The sequence below is a fragment of the Phyllosticta citriasiana genome (assembly GCF_038021145.1).
Source record: "Phyllosticta citriasiana strain CBS 120426 chromosome Unknown IWZ02scaffold_16, whole genome shotgun sequence".
In the NCBI taxonomy this organism is placed as follows: Eukaryota; Fungi; Ascomycota; class Dothideomycetes; order Botryosphaeriales; family Phyllostictaceae; genus Phyllosticta; species Phyllosticta citriasiana.
Genome location: NW_027117293.1, coordinates 384,473 through 405,472, shown reverse-complemented (window position 1 = coordinate 405,472; position 21,000 = coordinate 384,473). Strand labels below are relative to the sequence as shown.

At 54.9% G+C, this 21,000-nt stretch overlaps 7 protein-coding genes across 7 annotated transcripts; 3 read left to right on the top strand and 4 right to left on the bottom strand.

The window, feature by feature from the left end:
• Positions 1-318: 318 nt before the first annotated feature.
• IWZ02DRAFT_436768 (uncharacterized protein) lies at positions 319-990 on the top strand (the record flags this gene model as incomplete). The annotated part of the gene is made up of 1 exon (XM_066766568.1): positions 319-990. The coding sequence occupies one exon, from the start codon at positions 319-321 to the stop codon at positions 988-990; it is 672 nt and encodes a 223-aa protein (XP_066618741.1).
• Positions 991-4,504: 3,514 nt separating this feature from the next.
• Positions 4,505-6,395, bottom strand: IWZ02DRAFT_436767 (uncharacterized protein; the record flags this gene model as incomplete). Its single annotated transcript, XM_066766567.1, has 4 exons — positions 4,505-4,699; positions 4,746-5,250; positions 5,298-5,388; positions 5,435-6,395. 4 exons carry the CDS (start codon positions 6,393-6,395, stop codon positions 4,505-4,507), a joined length of 1,752 nt encoding a protein of 583 aa, XP_066618740.1.
• A 2,121-nt stretch (positions 6,396-8,516) lies between these two features.
• Positions 8,517-9,403, top strand: IWZ02DRAFT_462619 (uncharacterized protein; the record flags this gene model as incomplete). Its single annotated transcript, XM_066768287.1, has 1 exon — positions 8,517-9,403. A coding segment is annotated over one exon (363 nt), but the record flags the coding sequence as incomplete, so codon positions are not given.
• IWZ02DRAFT_462618 (acyl-CoA synthetase/AMP-acid ligase-like protein II) lies at positions 9,254-11,874 on the bottom strand. Its single transcript, XM_066768286.1, is given in 7 exon segments — positions 9,254-9,422; positions 9,438-9,719; positions 9,832-10,679; positions 10,727-11,250; positions 11,296-11,443; positions 11,505-11,575; positions 11,628-11,874. The coding sequence occupies 6 exon segments, from the start codon at positions 11,781-11,783 to the stop codon at positions 9,592-9,594; spliced, it is 1,875 nt and encodes a 624-aa protein (XP_066618738.1). The 5' UTR covers positions 11,784-11,874; the 3' UTR covers positions 9,254-9,422; positions 9,438-9,591.
• Positions 11,875-12,514: 640 nt separating this feature from the next.
• On the bottom strand, positions 12,515-14,147 carry IWZ02DRAFT_509433 (kinase-like domain-containing protein; the record flags this gene model as incomplete). Its single annotated transcript, XM_066770475.1, has 7 exons — positions 12,515-12,857; positions 12,905-13,010; positions 13,064-13,126; positions 13,199-13,424; positions 13,493-13,617; positions 13,674-13,769; positions 13,865-14,147. The coding sequence occupies 7 exons, from the start codon at positions 14,145-14,147 to the stop codon at positions 12,536-12,538; spliced, it is 1,221 nt and encodes a 406-aa protein (XP_066618737.1). The 3' UTR covers positions 12,515-12,535.
• A 924-nt stretch (positions 14,148-15,071) lies between these two features.
• On the bottom strand, positions 15,072-16,269 carry IWZ02DRAFT_95802 (vacuolar ATP synthase-like protein 16 kDa proteolipid subunit). The gene is made up of 7 exons (XM_066771475.1): positions 16,016-16,269; positions 15,932-15,949; positions 15,865-15,877; positions 15,724-15,806; positions 15,475-15,672; positions 15,344-15,429; positions 15,072-15,286 (listed from the first exon to the last, which is right to left on the bottom strand). Exons 1-7 carry the CDS (start codon positions 16,058-16,060, stop codon positions 15,244-15,246), a joined length of 486 nt encoding a protein of 161 aa, XP_066618736.1. The 5' UTR covers positions 16,061-16,269; the 3' UTR covers positions 15,072-15,243.
• A 627-nt stretch (positions 16,270-16,896) lies between these two features.
• On the top strand, positions 16,897-20,946 carry IWZ02DRAFT_95983 (CNH domain-containing protein). Its single transcript, XM_066771477.1, has 4 exons — positions 16,897-19,738; positions 19,788-20,215; positions 20,262-20,693; positions 20,740-20,946. Exons 1-4 carry the CDS (start codon positions 17,056-17,058, stop codon positions 20,908-20,910), a joined length of 3,714 nt encoding a protein of 1,237 aa, XP_066618735.1. The 5' UTR covers positions 16,897-17,055; the 3' UTR covers positions 20,911-20,946.
• The last annotated feature ends 54 nt before the right edge of the window (positions 20,947-21,000 follow it).

Sequence of the window (21,000 nt, the reverse complement as noted above, 5' to 3'; positions counted from 1 at the left end):
AACGCTGACTTTGGATAGCTTTTCCAAACTGTCGACTCGTCCACCCGCCGGCCAGATCACAATAACTATTCCTTGGAGAGACGGGAAAACGGAATTTATACGCCTCAACCCGGGCCATACCAGTACCAGCCACGCTACGATCGGCGAAGCTCACTGAGGGCGGAGTTTGAACCTCGGATCGCCGTAGGGGAACAATACTCGAGGAATGTTGCGGTAGCGTCGAGTCACGATGGACACAGTCACCCCGGTCACCACCATGCTCCTCCCTTTGCGAGAGAGGCCCACGTGCATCCACATGCTCCTCAAGTGCAGCATGTGATGGCACCCTACCCCTACCCAGGTGCATACTACGAGTCTCAGTATCCCCACCCTCCAAACGTCTTTTTCCACGCCGAGTCGGGGCAATACGTGCAAGCGTGGAGTGGGGGAGAGGGCAACCCACACGATCCATACGCTGGACGAAAGCGACGCGGCAACCTTCCCAAGGAAGCCACAAACCTGCTCAAGCGCTGGTTCGCTGATCACGGCGACTCGCCGTACCCATCCGAGGAGGAGAAGCAGAACCTGTCCATCGCGACGGGGTTGGGCCTGAACCAAATTTCCAACTGGTTTATCAACGCGCGGCGACGGCAGCCGGGGCGCGACGCTCGCGAGGCGCTGCTGCGAGAGCAAGAGCTGCGCAAGGAGCAACTCTCTCGACAGCAGCAGTCGCAGAGCGGCGCCTCGTCGCAGCTCTCGTCGACGCCCAGTCCCACCGACGACAGCACGAGCTCGGGATCTGTCGCGTCGTCGATTGAGCAGGACCGTCGCCAATCGCGCTACGACGCGCCCGGCCGCTCGAGCCCGCCGCGCACGCGCAGCACCGCCGGCATGTCGTCGCCGTACAGTAGCGGGGCGGCGACGAGACATTCGGAGCGGCATGCGGCGCTGCATCGCAGCTCGCGGCGCAGCAGCACGCCCGAGTCGCGGCGGGAGCGCCGTCATAGGTGATGTGATGTATGTGGTGCTTGTTGACGTCTTTTTTTTTTTTTTTTTTTTCTATGAGCAAAACTTTTTTTGAGCCTTTTTTCCCCCCCTTTTTCTTATGTCTTCCATCTATACCCCCAGTCCTTAATCAAGACACGGCATGTCCGGAGATGATTCATATTTTTAATACCCCTTCTGTCTTTTACGTTGGAGAAGATGGCTACGAAAAGCTAATATCACTATCGTTATGTTGATGCGTTGTTACGGCTGTAATGCATTGCTATTTACCTATTCTCGCCGTTGCGTCTGGGCGCCCTACTTAGATTGGTCTTTCTTTTTCATCTCTGTTTCGCTCTCTCTCTCTCTCTCTCTCTCTCTGTGTGTGTGTGTGTGTGTGTGTGTGTGTGTGTCTGTGTCTGTGTCCTCCCCGTTCACTCTCTTTATACCCAATCTAGCCATCCATTCTTAGACATTCCACGTCGTCAGTCGTCAGTCGTCAGTCAGTCAGTCGCATGCAGGCATGCTTGTCTAGTTTGCTTGCTTGCTCACTCGACTGCTTGCTGAGCCCTCACACTCAGTCTGCTCCACCTCTTCATCACTTCTCTTCCTCTATTCTTCTCTGTCTGTCCGTAACTCTACCTCCTCTCGATTCCCGCTGAGAAGCAGGCTGGTACCGCTCCATCTCGTCTTGTCTCGCTCGCTCTCGGCTCCTTAACACACAAAACAACAAGTACAATGAGGAGAAGACGGAGAGTATGAGTAAAAAGAAGCAGACAAAACCCCATCACACCTCCTGCTCGTCGTCCTTTAAATCCAAGCGTCTCTTTCCTTTGTCTTCTTCTTTTTGCGTCTCTCGCTTCAGCATTCCTTATCTCTCATCCTGTCTCATCTCATTTCATTTCTGCTGTAAGCAACGAATTCAGGCGTCAGCGTTTGATTTTTCGCGGGCAGGCATGGTTGGCGTGAATTCATTTTTTTTTTTTTTTTTTTTCGGATCCATGAAAGACATGAGTGTGTGGAGGAGCGTGGAAAGAAGAGGAAGAAGAAGAAGAAGAAGAAGAAGACACAAGGACAAAGGTGAACCTGGCACGGCACACATGGCATGGCATGGCCAAAAGACGCATGTACGGCTAACAAATTGTTTTCCAAATTGACGGCGTAGAAGCGAGCGAGCGAGCGAATGAACGAGTTAAGATAAAAGCAAGCAGACAAAAGCAAGAAGCACGACGACGACTAAAAGGAGCGACGTCAGGCATGGATGGCGAATAGTGAATGGCTCGGATTGAATGGAATGGTAGAGGGAGGTTTTTTGTCCTGTTTTTAATTTTGAGTGAAAGGGTTGGATGGGTGGGTGGTATCTAGGACAGCGATAGCGGTTATAGGAGTAATATTTTATCAGTGAGAGAGATGAGATGAGATCAATGATGATATGCATGATGAGATAGGATAGGAGGCGATGTGAGATGGTAAGGTGTAATGTGATGGGTTAGACTGAGCCTTTGTTCTGGATTGAATCTACCCACCTTTCTATCTAAACCTATACCATTAAGGGAGAAGAACCATAGGTATCCATATCCGCTCACTTCTTCTCTCCTCCCTTCCTCTATTTCTTCTGTTCCTTTTCTCGCTCTCCGTCCTTATTACCGGCCGCACCGCACCGCACCGCACCGCACCGTACTATTAGAACATGACTAAGTTTATTAAGAACCGATAAGAGAGAAAAAAGCAGAAGGGAAAAGGGGAGGAAGAAAAGGAAAAAAAAAAAAAAAGGTGAAGACTCATGCCTATTTGTCTATCTACACCATGCTGGGTGACTAGGTGTGGCATGCGTAGTATCCATCTATCCATCCATCCATCTGTCTTTCTCATTTGATTATTTGATTATTTGATTAATTGATTATTCCATTCTTTCATTTTTCGACCATTAAGCATTAAGTAAGGGAGATCAATTATCTCGCGATCAGGGAAACTATGGGATGGTGAGATAATATTAGTAGAATGGTCGAATGGTAGAATGGTAAAATGGTAAAATGGTAAATCAGTGAATAGTTAACTACCTTAAGAATCCACCTCACCTGCGCCGCCTCTTTCTTCAACACAACAGCAAAACGAAACATTAGCCCGCCAGCGGCTATCCCACCAGCCAGCCAGCCAGCCGGGCAGACGGGGAGAGCACAGCACATGACACTGCAAATTTTTTTTTTTTTTTTTTCAAAAAATTAGCAGATAGACAGATAGATAGATAGACAGACAGACAGACAGACTCCATCCACACATCTACACATCCACACACCCATCCAAGCGCCGCCGCGGCAACGACTGCGAAGAAGAAGAAGAAGGAGAAGAAGAAGAAGAAAAACGCTACGAAGAAAAAAAACTACGAAGAAAAAAACTACGAAGAAAAAAAAAAGGGAAATTTCGAAAACAATGGTGGAGGGAGGGAAGGCGGGGAGAGACAAGTAGAAGCTACATAGCAGCAGCAGAGAAGAAGGAAAGAAGGCAAGGAGGTGGGAAAGTCAGAAACACAGGAAAGCAAGACGACAAGGCTTGATCAAGAGGAAGATGAAGAAGACTAAGCATGGAAGAATAGGGAAAGGCTCGTAGGCTCACTCACCCGCCCGTCAGCCAGCCAGCCAGCCAGCCAGCCAGCGAAACCAAACGCATGTGCTATGTACGATGGATTATGGATGGTGGTTCGACCATGGGTCCCGCGCATTGGACGACTTGATTGATTGATTCATTGATTGACTGACCGACTAACCGACTGAAGAACAAACCCACGTTTCTCCCTCCCTTCCACGTTCCATCCACTCCTTCCTCCATTCGCCCCGTCCATCGCACTTGCACTCGCTATTTCTCTCTTTCTCTCTTTGATGTGTGTGAAATGTGTGTGATATACCATAGAATAGATGGGGGTGCCGCACGCACTCCGACCCCTGCTCTCCCCCCTCTCCCTCCTTCCCATCCTCCCCCCGCCCCGAAACCGCTCCAAACCGACGGACGCTCTCTGGTGATTGTGGTGCATTGTATTCATTCGTGACTCGTTACTCGTTTGTCAAGAGAGAAGAAGAATTGAAGTAATTCAAAAAAAAAAAAAAAAAAAAAAAAGGGATCAACTGATAAAGGGCCAACCTCACTAAAAGAAGAAAAAAGAAAAGAGTAGAAGAAAAGGAAGAGAAGAAGAAAGATGGAAAAGACAATCAGTGTTGTGGTATCTCCGCTGCATGATGGTGTGTTGGATGCGTCTGTGATGGTGTTGGTAGTAGCGCGCAATGTAGGCAAGCAGGCAGGCAAGGCAGCAAGCAATCTTTTAGTATGCCCGTCTCGCAAGGCAACAGACATGACGGCCATGACTCGCGTGAATCGATGATGAGCGCTACGCTATGAGCGGGAGGGGGGGAGCAGGAGGAAGCCAGCAAGCAAGCAAGCAATTGTATCTAATGGTCTTGAGCAGTGCACGCAAAACTAACCGACTGACTGGACCGCCAGGAAAAAATGCAGCAGCGTCGGCATGAGGGTCGCCAAGGGGCTGTCGAGCTTAGCGGTATCGGCCCCGACGGTCTTCGTAGACGACTTCGCGTTCGACATAGTCGTACTCGCGCGGCGGAGGAGGAGGCGGCGGAAGCGCGGGTTTGCGCTCGACCGTCGTGCGCTCAATTTCAATCTCGCGGATGCGCTTGCGTCGGTCACGGCGAATGTCGTCCGAAATCTCAACCAGCTGAAGGACGTCCTCCTGCATCTTGTTAGATTGGCTCGCATTCCATTCTTGTCTGACTCACGTAGCGCAGGTACTCCATGACGTAAAAGTAATTTTCCGTCTCTTCGTAGTCATAGTTCATGGCCTCAATCGCCTCCTTGAGGACCAGGTCCTTCGTGATTTCGGTCCACATGTCGGCCGGCTTTGGTTTGGGCGGCGGAGGGAGTGCCGGTGGTGCAGGGCCGTATTCAGAGACGAATTCTTTGCCGTCGGCAATAAATTTCGACCTTCTCGCACCATTGTACCGCTGCCAGGTGATTTCTTGGGCCCCGCCGCCAATCCCTTCCATGCGCACTTTGTTAGTTCCAGGGGGAACGTCAACAAGACCCCAATCCTTGGTCGCGCCATCCTTGGCCTCTCCAAGGGCGGCCCGCTCAAAGGCCTTGCGGTGGTAGTATTCAGCCTCTGTCTCCAGGTCCCAATCTGCCGGTTTTGGCATGCTGACGGAGCGGTGTCTGTGGACAAGTTCGACTTTGGGCTCCTTTTTCGTCTCTTTTTCGTACACGATTTCGTCATCATATATTTTTCTTAGTGGATGTCAGCATTTTCACCCAATTGTTGAAAGTGCACTCACTTCTTCTTGACTACCACCGACTTCTCCTCCTTGACGGGCGGTGGAGAAGGGGGAGGAGGCGGAGGGGTGGGCGGCTTGGCCTTTTCAACTCCTACAACTGGTTAGCAAAAACAGGCACGCTCTGGGGCGCGACAAACCATGGTCAATGTGACGGTGGTGCGTAATGATTTCCTGGACAATCGGAGGTCGGACGAAAGGGTCGGGAGGCGGCGGCGGGTGGGGCGAAGGAGGCGGGCTGGGACTGGGCGACTTTTCAGTCTTGCGAATGATGATTTCCTCGCGCTCGCGCACCGGAGGCGGAGACGGGGGCGAGGGCGGGCGAGGGGCGCGCCTGCGAATGACTAATTCTTCCTTTTGGCGGACGAGCGGCGGGGGCATGCTCCTCGGGGGCGAGGGCGAGCGGTGACGGCGAATCTTGACATGTTCCCTTTCTATTTCTGACCCAGATTTCTCAGTGCGCCGAACATGTATTTCTTCACGTTCTGGCTCACTGGGCGGCGGGCGCGAGCCTCCTCGGCGAAAGACGATTTCTTCGCGCTTGGGCGGCGGCGGCGGCGGGGACTTGCGCTCTCGAATGTAGACTTCTTCGACGTCAGGCGGGGGCGGGGGCGGACGGCGGCGGTCGATGATGATTTCTTCGCGTTCGACTTCGCGCGGGCGAGGACCTCTCGAGACTGAAGAAGTTCGACGCTCTTTAACAACGTAATCGCCGTCGCGCGGAGGGGGAGGGTCTCTACGGTAAATGACTTCCTCTCGTTCCACCTCTCGCGGCGGGGGCCTATCGGGCTTTTTGATGCGCACCTCTTCGCGCTCGACGTACTCTTTGCGGAGCCTCGGGGGCGGAGGGTAGTCGTCGTCGGCGGGCATGACAGAGCGCGAGCGTTCTGGCAGGACGAGGGGACCGGACGAGGTTTGGCCGTAGTCGTCATGCAAGAAGTCGGGTTGAGAGCGGCGGGCAGAGAACTCGGAGCGAGGACGGCCACGGGTCAGCTCGTAGTCGAATTCCTCGTAGTCGCGGTGGGAGCGGTCGGCATGGTAAAAGTCGCGCTCCCTCTCTTCGTATAATTCGGCAGTTGGATAGGCACGCCGGGATCCCATGGTGGACGGTGAGGCTGGGGGATCGGCCGGGTTCGGCGGGGGTGGGGTGGTGGGGAGAGGGCGAGACGGGGAGGATGGACGTTGGGTCCAGCTAAGAGGGCGCCGTCGACGATGGATTGGGGAAGTTGGGCGGATGTGTTGGGTAGGAGGAGAGGGAGGGCGCAGGAAGAACCCAGTGGGGAGGCGCCACAGGCTAGGCAGGAGGGTAGACGAGATGGAATGCAGTGGGAGAAGGTGGAGATGAGGATGAGGATGAAGGAGAAGAAGAAGAAGAAGAAGAAGAAGAAGAAGATGATGATGATGATGATGAGAGGAGCAAAGGAGGTGTTGCGACACGGAAAGCGGGGAGCAGCAGATGTCGAGGGTTTTGATGCATGCGTGCAGGCCTTGCAGGCCGGCAGGCAGGCAGGCAGGCAGACAGGCAGAGCAGACTGTACTATACTGTACTGTACAGACGTATGTATGTGTATGCACAGAGGAAGACGTCAGGAAAGCCTGCGTGCTGACTGCGAAACCTAACAGCCTATCATGCGAAACACCACGCACCGGTCAGTCAGTAGGATGTCTACAGCTTGGGTTCATCTCTTCCATCGTCGATGCAGCAGCGCAGCCCAACTCCAGGTTCCCCCCCGTACGACGCCGGTTTCAACGGCAAAGAGGGAGCGAGACGGCCCGCCCGAGACGGAAGTCCATGACCGCCCAACACCACATGCACATGACATGACATGCACAGTGACGCAGCTGCAGGCCTCATCCCATCGTGACAGGTCGGGAGGGTTGTCGGTTCGGCCCAGAGCCTGTTCTGTTTATCGCTCGGCTCTGTCCGCTTCCTCCCTCCCCAATCCATTCCTCTCCAACAGAATTCTCGCTCGCGTTCTTTGTTACTTGGATGACCGACATGCCGCGGCCGCCCTGGCCTCATGCTGCCTTCGCCCTGTCATTCATTGCCTAGACTACATGTAAGGTCCCTAGACGCGCGACCATCGCCAATTGCCGCATTGGGTACCAACACAACACCCCATGCATGCATTGATGGCCCTCAACACCAGCCACCTCTACCTCAGTCAAAAAGGGTCTTTATTCTCTCGTCATCGAGAATCTCTGCCCCCATCGTAACCTAACCATGCACCTCCACGCGCCTGTTCCTGAATCTCCGCCCGCGTCCCTTTTCCTTCCTGTCGACTCAAGCACCGCCACCCCTCCCTCGCTCAGCTGCAGCCTCGCCGCCACCTCTTGCTGTGACATGTACATACAACCACCACGGTTGCCGAGCAGTCCCGCAGCAGCGCTAGCACTAGGTCGGACCTGCTGCTGCGCGGCGCCTCCTGAGGCCCGCAGCCAGCCATGGATGGACAAGAGGCGCGGGACCGCGCGCCCGAAGCCCGCGCAGCAGGGGGCCCGTCCCAGCCCAGACAGGGCGCATCTGCTTGGCGAGGTTATCGGGCGATGGATCGATTGGTAAGAGGATCCCTGCAGGCTCCGGCTAGCGTCGAGTTTGTGTGGGGAACAGTACCCAGGCACAGTACTGTGCCTCGAGGTCTTTATGTTTACATTTCTTCTGTCCTGAGCTCCATCTTCACCTCTTCTTTTCCTCGCCTTGCCATTTTCTCTCTCGTCTTCTCGTCAGACCGGCGCCGTGTTTATGGCTGGTTGGCCGCAGACCGGCATATGCTCACGAACCTACCGACCCACCCACCCACACACACACACACACACAAAAAAAACTCTACCTTTCACACGCCATCTGAAACACGACACGAAGAGAAAAGAAGAAGAAGAATGAAAAAAAAAAAAAAAAAAAAAAAACCTCCCGTCGCCCGCAAACTTCGCCTGTAACAATTAACCCCACCATCCCACCCAACCAATCACTTCTGCATCCTCTCAAACAAGTCGAGTCTCCAAAACACCCGCCCGTCTATCTATCTACCCGTCCATATTTTCCTTTACTTTAAACGGTCGTTTGTTGGGCTGGGCTGGGCTGGGCTGAGCTGAGCTGAGATGGGCTGAGTTGGTTGATTGGCGACGCCAAGTGCATGTGCCTGCCTGCTTGCCTGCCTGCCTGCCTGCCTCACACTTCTTTCCGCTGATTTCGTTTCGACCACCTACCTTACCTCAGTCTACACATGGTCGAAATATTCTGCTGTGTGGTATAAAGACTTTTCCTTCTTCTTCTTCTTCTTCTTCTTATTCTTCTTCGTCTTCTTCTTCTTCTTCTTCTTCTTCTTCTTCTTCTTTGTCCTCCTCCTCCTCCTTTCCTTACCGCCGGGTTTCTATGTCATATCTATGTCTTGTTGGATAAGGGTAAGAATCAAGATGAGGGACAGACACATGAATAAGTAGACGGGATGGGAGATGCACTTCTACTCAAGGCATCTACCATGGTGTATAAATTTGTCCACTTTTGATGGTTGATTGTTGATTGTTGGGGTTATGTGGAAGAATTCCTTTCGTCGTTGTGCTATACTGCTCTTCTTCATCCAACCACCCTCTCTCCCTCTCTCTCTCTCTCTCTCTCGCGCGCGCGCGCTCATGTATACATACATATACATATCAGCACTCGACTCGACTCAAAGCGCAACTCGCTTGATCCCTACCTGCCATTTACTCGCCGCAGAATAGGCAACGATGCCCACTGTCCATCCATTCGCTTTCTCTCTCTCTCTCTCTCTCTCTCTCTCTCTCTCTCATGCATGTCCATACGTACGCGCTAATAAAACCCAAAGCGAGCCAACATACAGAAAAGAACGCTAGACATACAGACAGACAGACAGATTTCTTGCTCAGACGACAACTTGGACAACGAATAAAGAAAAAGAAAAAGGGAAACGGAAACGGAAAGGGAAGGGAAGCGAAGGGAAGGGAAGGGAAAGGGTGGAAATGCCACACACGCACACACCTATGCTTGCGCTACTACTACTACTACTCCTCCTCCTCCTCCTCCTCCTCCTCCTATCATCCATCTCTTACAAGAGAGCCTGCGTGACTTTGGGAAAATGGATAGAAGACAGAGAAGCTCGACGACGACGACGACGACGACGACGACGACGACGACGATGACAAAGGAAACGACGGAAAATGTCCGAAAAGATGATGGTCATGACGGCGATGATGACGAGAGAGTAAGGGTAAACGAGAAAAGGCAGAGAGGTCCGTAGGAGACCATGTCGAAGTGTACGGTTGTGAGGTTTCAGCGACTTCATTCGACGCCCTGCCCCTGCCGCAGCAACTCGATGCCCTGCTCTTTCAGCTTGAATTTCTGCACCTTGCCGCTTGCGGTCTTGGGGAACGACGTTTGGGCGGCGGTCCAGAAGACGAATTTGGGGACTATTGTTAAAAAAGGGGGAAAGAAAAAGTCAGCACAAAAGTTGCTTGATAGCCTCGCTTCCTCTTGTTGTTGTTGTTGTGGAAGGGGAAAGGGAAAGAAAATGAAACAAACCTAAATGCGCACTCAACCTCCCCCGCACCCACTCCCTCACCTCGCCGACCGACAGCTGCGAGCCCTCTCTCCGCATGACGAACGCGGCGACGCACTCGCCGTACCGCTCGTCCGGCAGCCCGACAACGGCCACCTCGGCCACGCCCTCGCACGCCAGGAGACAGCTCTCGACCTCGAGCGGGGAAATGTTTTCGCCGCCGCGGATAATCAGGTCCTTGATGCGGCCGGTAATGGAAACGTATCCCTCGCCGTCCATGACGCCCTCGTCGCCCGTGTGCATCCAGACGACGCTGGGGTCGTCGGCGTCCGGCACCAGCGCTTCCGCCGTGCGCTCCGCGTCGTTCCAGTACCCGCGCATCGTCAGGTAGCCCGAGACAACGACTTCACCCTTGGTGCCGACGGGCACGACGCGTGCGCGGTCGGTCGGGTCGACGATCTTGACGGATACGTGTGGCAGTGGTTTGCCGACTGTGTTGACCCGCTTGGCAAATAAATCGGACGGCGCCGTCATGAGCGACACGGGCGACGTTTCCGTCATGCCGTAGCAGTTTGTTAGCCGGTCCAGGTGCAGTTCGGCCTTGAGTTTGCGGATCAGTTCAGCGGGCACTGCGGACCCGGCCGCGATGCCTGTCCGGAAGTTGGTCATGTGGGCGAGTGCCCGCGCCGATGGCATCTTTTGGAGGAGATCCAGCTCGGCCAGGAACATGGTGGGCACGCCGTAGAGTGCCGTGCATCGGTGTTCGGCGGCCGCGGTGAGAGTGGCGAGCGGGTCGAAGCATTCGCTGGGAAAAACTATGGCGGCGCCGTGCGTGCTGGTGGCTTGCAGACCGAGGACGCATCCAAAGCAGCTGGGCTGGTCAGCACTTAATCTCGGAGTGAGGACGTCACAACTTACTGGAAAAGAGGTGGCGGACAACACACTGCGTCCTCTGCCGTCAGTTTCAGTCGGTCCCCTATACTCTTTCCATTATTCAACACATTTCGATGTGTTAGGCACGCAGCCTTGGGCATGCTCGTCGTGCCAGAAGTGAATTGAATGTTGATGATTTCGTTGTGATTCAATCCCTGATCAGGGAGAAACTTCTCTGCCGAAGGTCCCGTGGAGGCCACATCTTGATATCTGGTCAAGCTGCGGAATTCATTGATGTCAACGCGGCCCTTGGAGTTGTCCACGACCACGACGCCCTTAAGTGACGGCACAAGAGCCGACTCGATCTTGGCGCTGGAACGTAGATTCGGCAGCAGATGCTCTAATAACGGGACGTTTGACCGCGGATCTTTAAACGGAAGATGCGTCTCGGTGCCTATGATCAGGTGACTGGCTTCCAGATGCGTTATAGCCGAGGCAACTTGAGTGACGGTAAAGGCCGGATTGAGCGGAACGAGAATGGCGCCGATTTTTGCAAGAGCAAAAGTTGCCTGCGGATATCAGAATTGAAAGAAATGATGGGGAGGGAAGAATACAGTGACGTGCTCAATGTTGTTACCGAGACTGAGAGCAACTCGGTCACCTTTTTGGACATTGATGGACTGTAAGCCCCGAGCGAGGGCATTGCTGGCACGGTCGAGAGCGTCGTAGGAAAGAGTGGTTTCTTGGTGGTGAGCAATGACGCTGTCCGATTCGTCAGCAAAATGGCCGAGTGTTTGTTTTGGGGGGGGGGCCGTCGGCTCACGCAGGGCGATCTCCGTACTTGGCCACGGTGGAGGAAAAGTACTGGCCAATGGTCTGCTCCAGCAAGGCAGGCTACATGTACAATGTCAACATAGCCCTGATAGCAGGCAGGTGGTAAGCATACGGCTGGCGGCCCTCGTGCGATGGATGTGGTCAAGCCAGACAAGGCGCGGTGTGGCGCGTGTGGCAGCAGACGGCGCCACAGTTGCCCCTTTGGGCAAGCCGAGGGTGGTTTTGGGGATTTGGTAGCGGCTCTCTTGCAAGCCAATGAGGGAAGCATGGTGGCCGCGGGTTATCTCGGCGAGGTCATCCACGTTTCGATGAGGGTGTCGAGGGGATGGATAGGTTGGACGGAGTGGTAGTCTTGTGTGCGCGGACGGGAACCCAGAGGGAGCCAGCGCCATGACTTGATGCGGGGCAGCCAGGGGCGTCTCCGATTCCGTTGCGGGGATACTAGTGCTGGCCTCCCGGTCCCTTTGGCCCATGGCGGATGACATACTGCGCGAGCTGACGGGCCCCATCAAAGACTCCACCGACCATCGTATCACTTCACCTATCGTGAGACGCTTAAAACCATGTGCCCAATCACGCCAGCACCACTGCCGCTTACCAATGGTTTGGTCTGCTTCCGGCATCCCTGCCAACACCAGAAAATGCATCTCCCTCATCCCTTGACAAGACACACAAGACTTGAAATATAGGTATTTGCTCGCTCGCTTGTTCCCCCCTCCCAAAAAAAAAAAAAAAAAAAAAAAAAAAAACAACAACAAAAAACGCCCGTCATTTCCTTGTCTGCCGCCACGCATGCCGCGACCGTCTCGTCATCTATGCGTTGCCCCACATAAGTACACTATACAATCGCGACTAACGCTGTACCCAATGTACCTGGTAAAAAAGGTATCAAAACCCCCCGCCGCCGCCCAGTTTCCCAAAACACCCAATGAAAGGAAAGCACATCGTCAGTCGTGCAAGTCGACCATCCGCCACTAGCAATATGCTCATGTATGCGGCAGCACCATCGCCTTCTCGCCTTCAAAAGTCCTTGAATGCATCGTCGTGCTTGGATGCCATCTCTGGCGTATACGGCGCTCGACCTTCGGGCTCCGGGTCGTACTCGTCAAAGTTCCTCGTGTCGGCTGGCCCTCTCAAATGCGGAATTATCGGTCCTCGCACTCTGCGGTGGTAGAGCGCGTCCCAGTCCACGTGTCGGAACCATGGATGCGCCTTGACGGCCGCCGCGCCGCCTTTGATGTTACCCAAACGTTTCGATGTATCAACCGTGCAAAGTCTCCCGATTAGGTCGCGCGCATCTGGCGACATTGCGCTGGGGTAGCGCACTTTTCCTTCGACAATCCTACGCCGGTCAGAACGTGTCATCCTCAGTACACCACGAAGACATACTGCTCGTATATTCTCATTGGATTCTGGTCCCAAAACGGCGGCTGGCCCACCAGAAACTCGTAGACGAGGATGCCAAACGCCCACCAGTCGACTGCGCAGCCGTGGCCTGAGACGTGCGTCAACTTGCTGCAGAAAAGCCCAGGATTCACATGTACATACCAGTATTCCGGATCACCTCGGGCGCCAGATACTCTGGTGTGCCGCACAAGGTGTACGTCTCTCCTGCAACGTGTGAGCGATCCGTGCATCCATGCATCACTCAAAAGGGACGGCCCGCCAAACACCAGGACTTACTATTCTCAACCTTCTTGGCGAAACCAAAGTCGACCAGCTTCAAGTGACCTTGGGCGTCGATCAAGATGTTTTCTGGCTTGAGGTCCCGATAGGCAACGCCTTCCCGCTCGTGCAGGTATTCCAGGATTAGGACAATTTCAGCAGCATAAAACTGGGATGTCGGCTCGTTGAATCGCCGTGCTCTGCGCAGATAACTAAAGACTTCACCGCCAGGGCAGTAGTCGAGCTGTGCGCACTCAGATCAACAACCTTGCAAACAATGACGTCGCCGACTCGACACGAGGGAAAACTGACAAGCATGTATAGGGAATCGTGGTCTTGGAAACTGGCAATCATGGTTGTGATGAATGGATGGCCGGCGACGGCGGCCAGGACGTTGCGCTCGTTGCGAACATGCTCAACCTGCTTGAGCCGCACAACTATCTCCCGAGTCAGCCCCAAAAGCTTTCATGTGGGGAAGCACAGGCAGCATTACCGTCGACTTTTCGCAGGATCTTGAGAGCAAAGACCTTGTCTTCGTCTCCTGGGCGAGGATTTGCTAGGCGCGCCAGCCACACTCGTGCAAAAGTTCCTATGAAACGCACGATGCTTAGCTTTGCAATCCTTCAAAGTAGCCGCCGCACCTTGTACGCATCGGCCGGAGGGTCAGTGTGGAGAGTATCGTACCGGTGCCCAAGGTCTTTAGCAGGTCAAAGTCTTCGCAGCGCAAATGGCGCGAAGAGTGGCCGACACGCTTCTTGGCCGGGTCTGTGGCAACGGCATCGGGATCCAGAGGAGCCTTTTCCGCCTGCCAGTCGGCAATGATGCGCTTTTCCTGCTGGCGCATCTGAGCCTCGTCGGGGGTGCGCGACGAGTGATCTGCAGCGTTGGTGGTGCCGTTTTGGTTGTGGTTGTTGCGCAGGCTGTGTGGGACGAGATGATGCATTGCAGACGACGCAGCAGCGGCCATGGCCCGGGTCGGGTGTTGGAGAGATGGTGAGCGGGACGAGACGGACAAGGAACAAGAAGAAAGTGGGCGGTGGTGACGAGATTGCTGCGCGGAGAAGAGGTGACCGGTGGGATGCAAGAAATCAGAACATGGCGGGGATCATGAGCAGCGCGAGAAGAGATAGCCGGTGGCAGAGGAGCGGTGGGAGGCGAGCAGGGAGGGCGTCCGGGGCACAGCGGCGGAGGACGAGGTTTGAAGAATAAGAGGCGGAGAAGAGCAGCAGCTGGAGAATAAGCCGCAGATGTAGAGAAAGCTTCGTCTGGTGCAAGCCGGAGCAGGTGTTTTGATGGGCGTAGTCAGCAACGGGCCTTTGGGCAACGGGAATGACGACTGATCGAGCCTTCAGGCTCCGTCGACATCTTGGCTTCGCCAAAAACAAAACCCCGGCCGCAGTGCTACTGCTCCCCAGATCTCTTGGTCTCCATCGCGTCGCCTTTGTTGCTGACTACATTCATGTACGATACGCTCCATGTCTGCTGCTGCCGTGCAGCCGTGCAGTGCTCGAGCTGCGCATGACCACCGGCACGACCCCCACCGCCCGCCCACGCCCAGTCCGCTGTGGGGGGCCCGACACGAGCGACATGTACTATCTACCGATTGTTGACCTGCCAGTTTGTCAATCGAGAGGTGGAATACTGCCGTTGCATCTGAAGTGCCACGGCCTACTTTATGCTGGGCCATCAGGTCGCTTGGGCTGCTTTACATGGCCATGAGGTCGTGCCGCATATGACGCACGTGCGGCATCTCTCGGCGGCCATAGCCATCTCCAGGTGAATGATGCCTGCATAGAGCTCCTTTTGTTGAATCATCTCGTCCTCCCCAGCTTCCGGTTCGCTGAGATACCTCGTGTATATTTACATGCGCAGAGCTGCTCGCGCCTGCTCGAGTACATGTCCAAAACTCCGAATAAACGACTTCTGAGCCTTCTTCGACTGCTGGCCTGCCTAATCGACATCCCCAGAATAATTTCTTTTGCTTGTCGTATTGTACATGATGATCATTGGTGGCGCGACATGCTGTATCCTTTGACTCGTTACATGACGTATTTGGTCCTGCTTTAGCCACGGCTGTGGGTGTTGAGGATGAGGCCGACAATAAGGCTGCACAGTGTTAGCAAAACATGCCACCATGTCATTCCAATAGACTGGCTTGCTTACCCGTACAAGCCCAAAACTTCACCAAAGATCAAAATCAAAACCATGCCGACAAAGATGCGCGACTGTTGCATATACGAGCGAACGCCCTGACCACGTTAGTGCTAACCTCCAGGCAAAACCACAAGTCCTACCATGTCTCCAACTTTGCCAATCGCGTAACCGGCCGCACAGCCAGTCAAGCCCACCGAAAGACCACATGCCAGGTGCATGAAGCCACTGAACAAGCTGTAGTTTTGCCCCGGCGGAGGGCCCATGTCTCCGGCTATGAGGACGGCGATGACTAGGGCGTAGACGGCAATGATACCGGACATGACGACGGGAATCAACGACTGTTTGACTGTGAGCTTCCGGTCTCGCCAAAAAGGCGAATCCAAGCTTGCCTTCATGATCAAGTCTGGCCTAAAGGTTCCCACGCCAGAAATGCCAATGCCCGACTTGGCCGTGCCATATGCTGCGCCAACACCTGTGTTGTGATTGTTAGCTGTCGAAACGGGGCGGCGGTGGTAGTGGTGGAAGCGTACATCCAAAAATCATCTGCGCGCAGCGTTAGACAACGTGGACGAAAGAAACACGGGCGGGATAGCTTACCGCAAAGGCGATACCGCCCTGCAGCGCAAAGAAGCGTCAGTTAGCATGGCGACAGCATGGTGGATGGCGGGTGCAGAGACGAACCATGCCAAAGAAGGGAGCGAACTTGGGGGTGAGGTCGGACTCCATGGCGCGAGGACGGTGGACGGCAACGGGCGATGGACGATGGGTGATGGTGGATGCGCGCGAGGCAAGGTGGGTTGGGTTGATGGCGAGCTGGGGCTAGCTTCAGATGGAGGGTAGCGCTGGTGGTGTGGTGTGGTGTGGTGTGGTGGAGGCGGATGGTTGGTTGGAGGGTGGTGCTTGGGTGCTTGGGCGGCCCGGTTCTGGACCTGCAAGAGGACGACAGCGAGCGGCATCTCGGCCTCGCGTGTGTCCAGCAGCAGCAAAGAGAGAACGGAAGCAAAAGGGCGACAACCAACGCAAAAGACTCGACTCGACTCGACTCGACTCGACTCGACTCGATCGGACTGACAACAGCGTCGACTCAGCTACGCACCACAGGTAATCGCTCGTTCAAGCCCTCCCCATCCGCCTCTCCCCTCTCTTACTCCCCTACCGCACCGCACCGCACCGCACCGCACCGTCGCGCCGGCCTTGCCCCTGCCCTTGGCCGTGACCGTGACCGTGACCGTGACCGTGACCTTGACCCCAGTTCGTACCGCGACGCACAATACCGCCGTCCAACTCCTCCTCGTCCTCTCTTCGACCTCTCCCCCGTCATCTCTCCTTTGCCAGCTCCCAGGTGCGCACTCCCATCCATCCGCCTCCCGCCCACCTGGCTCCTTTTCCTCTCTCCTCGCATCGCCTCTCCCTCCCGCCGAGCCCGACCAACTCGTTGCCGACCTCCCTCCGAGCGCGGCTCACGACCACTCTATCCCTCTCCCACGCCGGCGCGCGAGCTCCATCCCTCCGCTTGTCGCGCTCCTTTCTGCCCATCCACACAGGGGCTTCGTCTTGATTGCGGCCTCGCCGGCCTTGCCGCTTATTCCTCTGCCTCCCGGCCAGGGCTGCGACTCCCCCATCCCCGCCTCCCTCTTCACACCTCTCCACACCCCTTGGTTCGACCTGAGGTGGCGCCTACGGGGCAGCTCCTCACAGATCGCCGTGTTGGCTAGATCCACATGGCAGACTACGGCGCTCAGCAGGGGAGGGATTACGGTCGCCAACCCAACTACGGCCACACGTCGGATCACCAGCGAGATGCCGCCTTCTCCAATATTTTCGGGACTGCTCCACCTGGCAGGTCTCAGACAATGACCTCGCAGTCCTTCCAGCGCCCCGCCGACCGCGCTGCCACCATGTCATCCCAGGTCTCCGACATGATGAACCGCATGGGCCCCATGAGGCCGGCCCAGGCCAACGGCTACCTCCCTCCCCGAAGGCCTGTTGAAGGTGGTCCCGTGCCTAGTCCACGCCATCCCCAGAACAACTATCTTCCGCAGCCACTGCGACCGGACCGTCCACCATACAACATGCCCCAACGCATGGATCCGAGAGCCCCGCCTCCGAATGGGGCCTATGGCAACAAGCCCGTCCCCCAGCGCTTCCCTAGCGGTCCTCCCGGTCCTGCCCTGAACTCCGATCCCTTTCGTTCGCAGTCCCTGGCCGCTGGCCCTCGTCCTCAAATGTACGGCCAACCTGGCAGCGGCTACGTTAATCCTGCGCATACATTTCGCCAGCAGCCTTATATGAACAATGGGGCCGGAGCCCGCACAACGGCGCAGGGAAGGGTGGTACCCGAAAGGGCCGACGAGCGAACAATGTCCCTGACTTCGTTCGCTCGGGACCACGAGTACACTACCACCATGAGCGGCCGAGTCATTCCCAACAGGAGAAAGGAGCCTGGCGAAGCTAACGGGGCCCATCACCCGGGCATCCACGGACCTAACCCTTCTGCTGGTGCCCCGCATTCAGCTCAATACGCTGCCAGCCCCGGCAACAAGACGAGAAGCCCGAGCCAAGGCAGTTTCAGCACTCAGCGGACAATGTCCATGGCCTCAACCGTTGCCCCGCCCTCGGAAGCTGGCGAGCTCAGACCTTCGACCTCTCAAAAGTCAAAGCAAGCATTGATGGCGCAGCAGCGCGAGCGCCCCCTCGTATATCCTGCTCTGCTCTCCCGAGTGGCAGAGGTCTTTCGAGACCGGATGATTCCGGGTGAAAAGGAAAAGGATGGCTTGGTTTACAAGAGTGCCTTCACAGGAGCGGAAGCGGTGGAGCTCATTGCCTACATCATTAGGACTTCGGACAGAAACCTCGCACTTCTCTTGGGCCGGTCCTTGGACGCGCAAAAGTTCTTCCACGAAGTTACCTATGCCCACAGATTACGAGACTCTCCCGCCGAAGTTTATCAGTTCCGTGAGACGCTTTTGGAAGACTCGACCGAAGTCAACGGCGTCTTCACCCTGCTGACGGAATGCTACTCGCCGACTTGTACGCGCGACAAACTTTGCTATTCCATTGCCTGCCCGAGAAGGTTGGAGCAGCAGGCGCGGTTGAACATGAAGCCGAACCCGGGTCTCAAGAGGGAGGAATCCAAGTCCAGTTTGCACGAAGAAGACGACGGCGAGGAAAAGAAGCTTTGGATCATGACCGTCTCCAAGGAAGTGGCCGACAGCATTTCGGAAAAGGAAAAGAAGCGACAAGAAGTCATATCCGAACTCATGTACACGGAGCGCGACTTTGTCAAGGATTTGGAATATCTCCGCGATTTCTGGATGAAGCCTCTGCGCAACCCTGCGACCTCGCCTATTCCCGAGCACCGGCGCGAAAAGTTCATCCGCACAGTCTTTTCCAACTGCCAGGACGTCTACAAAGTCAATGCGCGCATGGCAGAGTCCCTCACACGGCGACAGCAAATCGAGCCCGTGGTCAAGAACGTTGGAGACATTTTCCTCGAGTTTGTGCCCATGTTTGGGCCGTTTATCAAATATGGTGCAAATCAGCTCTTTGGAAAGTATGAATTCGAGCATGAAAAGAGGACCAACCCGGCCTTTGCGAGATTTGTTGATGAAGTAGAAAGAATGAAGGAGTCGCGCAAGCTCGAGTTGAACGGCTACCTGACCAAGCCAACAACGAGACTGGCTCGTTATCCCCTCCTTTTAGAAAACGTCCTCAAGTACACCGCCGAGGACAATCCGGACCACAAAGATATCCCCAAGGCCATCACGCTCATTCGGGAGTTCTTGTCCAAGGTCAACGTGGAGTCTGGAAAGGCTGAAAATCACTTCAATTTGGTGCAGCTCAACAGGGACCTCAAGTTCCGGCCGGGCGAATACGTTGATCTCAAACTGACCGAGGAAAACCGCCAGCTGGTATTCAAGGGTGCGCTGAAAAAGAGTCCTACAGAAAACACGAGCGATATCCAAGCCTACCTGTTTGACCACGCGGTGCTGCTTGTCCGGATCAAAACGGTCAACAAAAAGGAAGAGATGAAGGTTTACAAGAAGCCGATTCCGTTGGAGCTGTTGGTCATTACCCAGATGGATGAGATTCTCCCAAAACAAGGTATTACCAAAAGGCCCTCTTCCAGCTTGATTCCCGGAGCCAACAAGACCTCTTTAAACACAGGTGCCAAGACCGAAAGCCAGAAACAGGCCGGATATCCCATTACGTTCAAACACCTGGGCAAAGGCGGCTACGAGCTGACGCTCTACGCGTCGACCCAAATTTCCCAGGAAAAGTGGATGAAGCACATCCAAACCCAGCAAAAGACGCTCCGGGACCGCAGCAACATTTTCACCAAGGAGATTGTTTGCGAAGGCTTCTTCAACCAGTCCATCCGAGTCAATTGCTGCGTGCCGCTTGGTAAGTGGAGGATGGGACACGTGTTGATGGTGACGCTAATCTGGAGTAGATGGTGGCAGGAAATTGGCATATGGCACAGACTTTGGTGTCTACGTTGCCGACCGCAGGCCCAAAGATGCATCTGTCAAGCCTAGACGTGTTCTTGATTGCAAGGCTGTGACGCAGATTGACGTCCTAGAGCAACACCAGATTCTCCTGGTCCTTTCCGACAAGACCATGTACTCGTATCCCCTCGAGGCACTCGACCCAGAGGAGGGTCAAAATGCCGGTGCCAAGAGAGGCAGGAAGATTTGCCACGCCAACTTCTTCAAGGCCGGCGTCTGTGTTGGCCAACACTTGGTCTGTTGCGTCAAGACTTCGGCACTTTCCACCACGATCAAGGTCTACGAACCGATGGAGAACATGGCCAAGAAATCCAAGAAATCCGGCTTTACCAGGATGCTTGCTGGTGGTCAGGACGTTCTCAAGCCCTATAAGGTATATTTGTTCAACTTGATCGCCGGATCACAACTAATGGCGACAGGAATTCTACATTCCCACCGAATCTACCTCGATCCATTTTCTCCGCTCCAAGCTTTGTGTCGGCTGCGCCAAGGGTTTCGAGGTCGTCTCCCTCGAGACACTCGAGACCCAATCTTTGCTCGATCAGGCCGACACTTCGCTCGACTTTGTTGCTCGTCGCGAAAACATCAAACCGATCCACATCGAGCGCCTGCAGTCCGAATTCTTGCTCTGCTATACAGACTTTTCGTTCTTTGTCAATCGAAATGGTTGGCGGGCTCGTCCGGACTGGAAGATTACCTGGGAGGGCACGCCGCAGTCATTCGCCATATTCAACCCCTACATTCTCGCCTTTGAGCCAAGCTTCATTGAAATTCGGCACATGGAGACGGGTATGCTCGTGCACATCCTTACTGCTAAGAACATTCGGATGCTGCATTCGTCGACGAGAGAGGTGAGTCTTGTTCAACGCAACACTAATTCCAATCTAACAATCTCAGATTCTCTACGCTTACGAGGACGAGATGGGAGAGGATACGATTGCATCGCTCGACTTCTGGAGTCGGCCGCAGAGTCCGTCGCAACCCAAGCAGCCGCCCCCTGTGCCCGCGGCGGCGGCGGCAGTGCACTCTCCCCCTCCGCAGATTCCTGCGCAGAGTTTCTCGCCGTGAAAAGTGGAAAAAGAAGCCGTGCTTGCATTCACACCTCCTCGTCACACGCAAACAACACCTTTTTTCCTTTTTCACGGTCTTGAAAATACC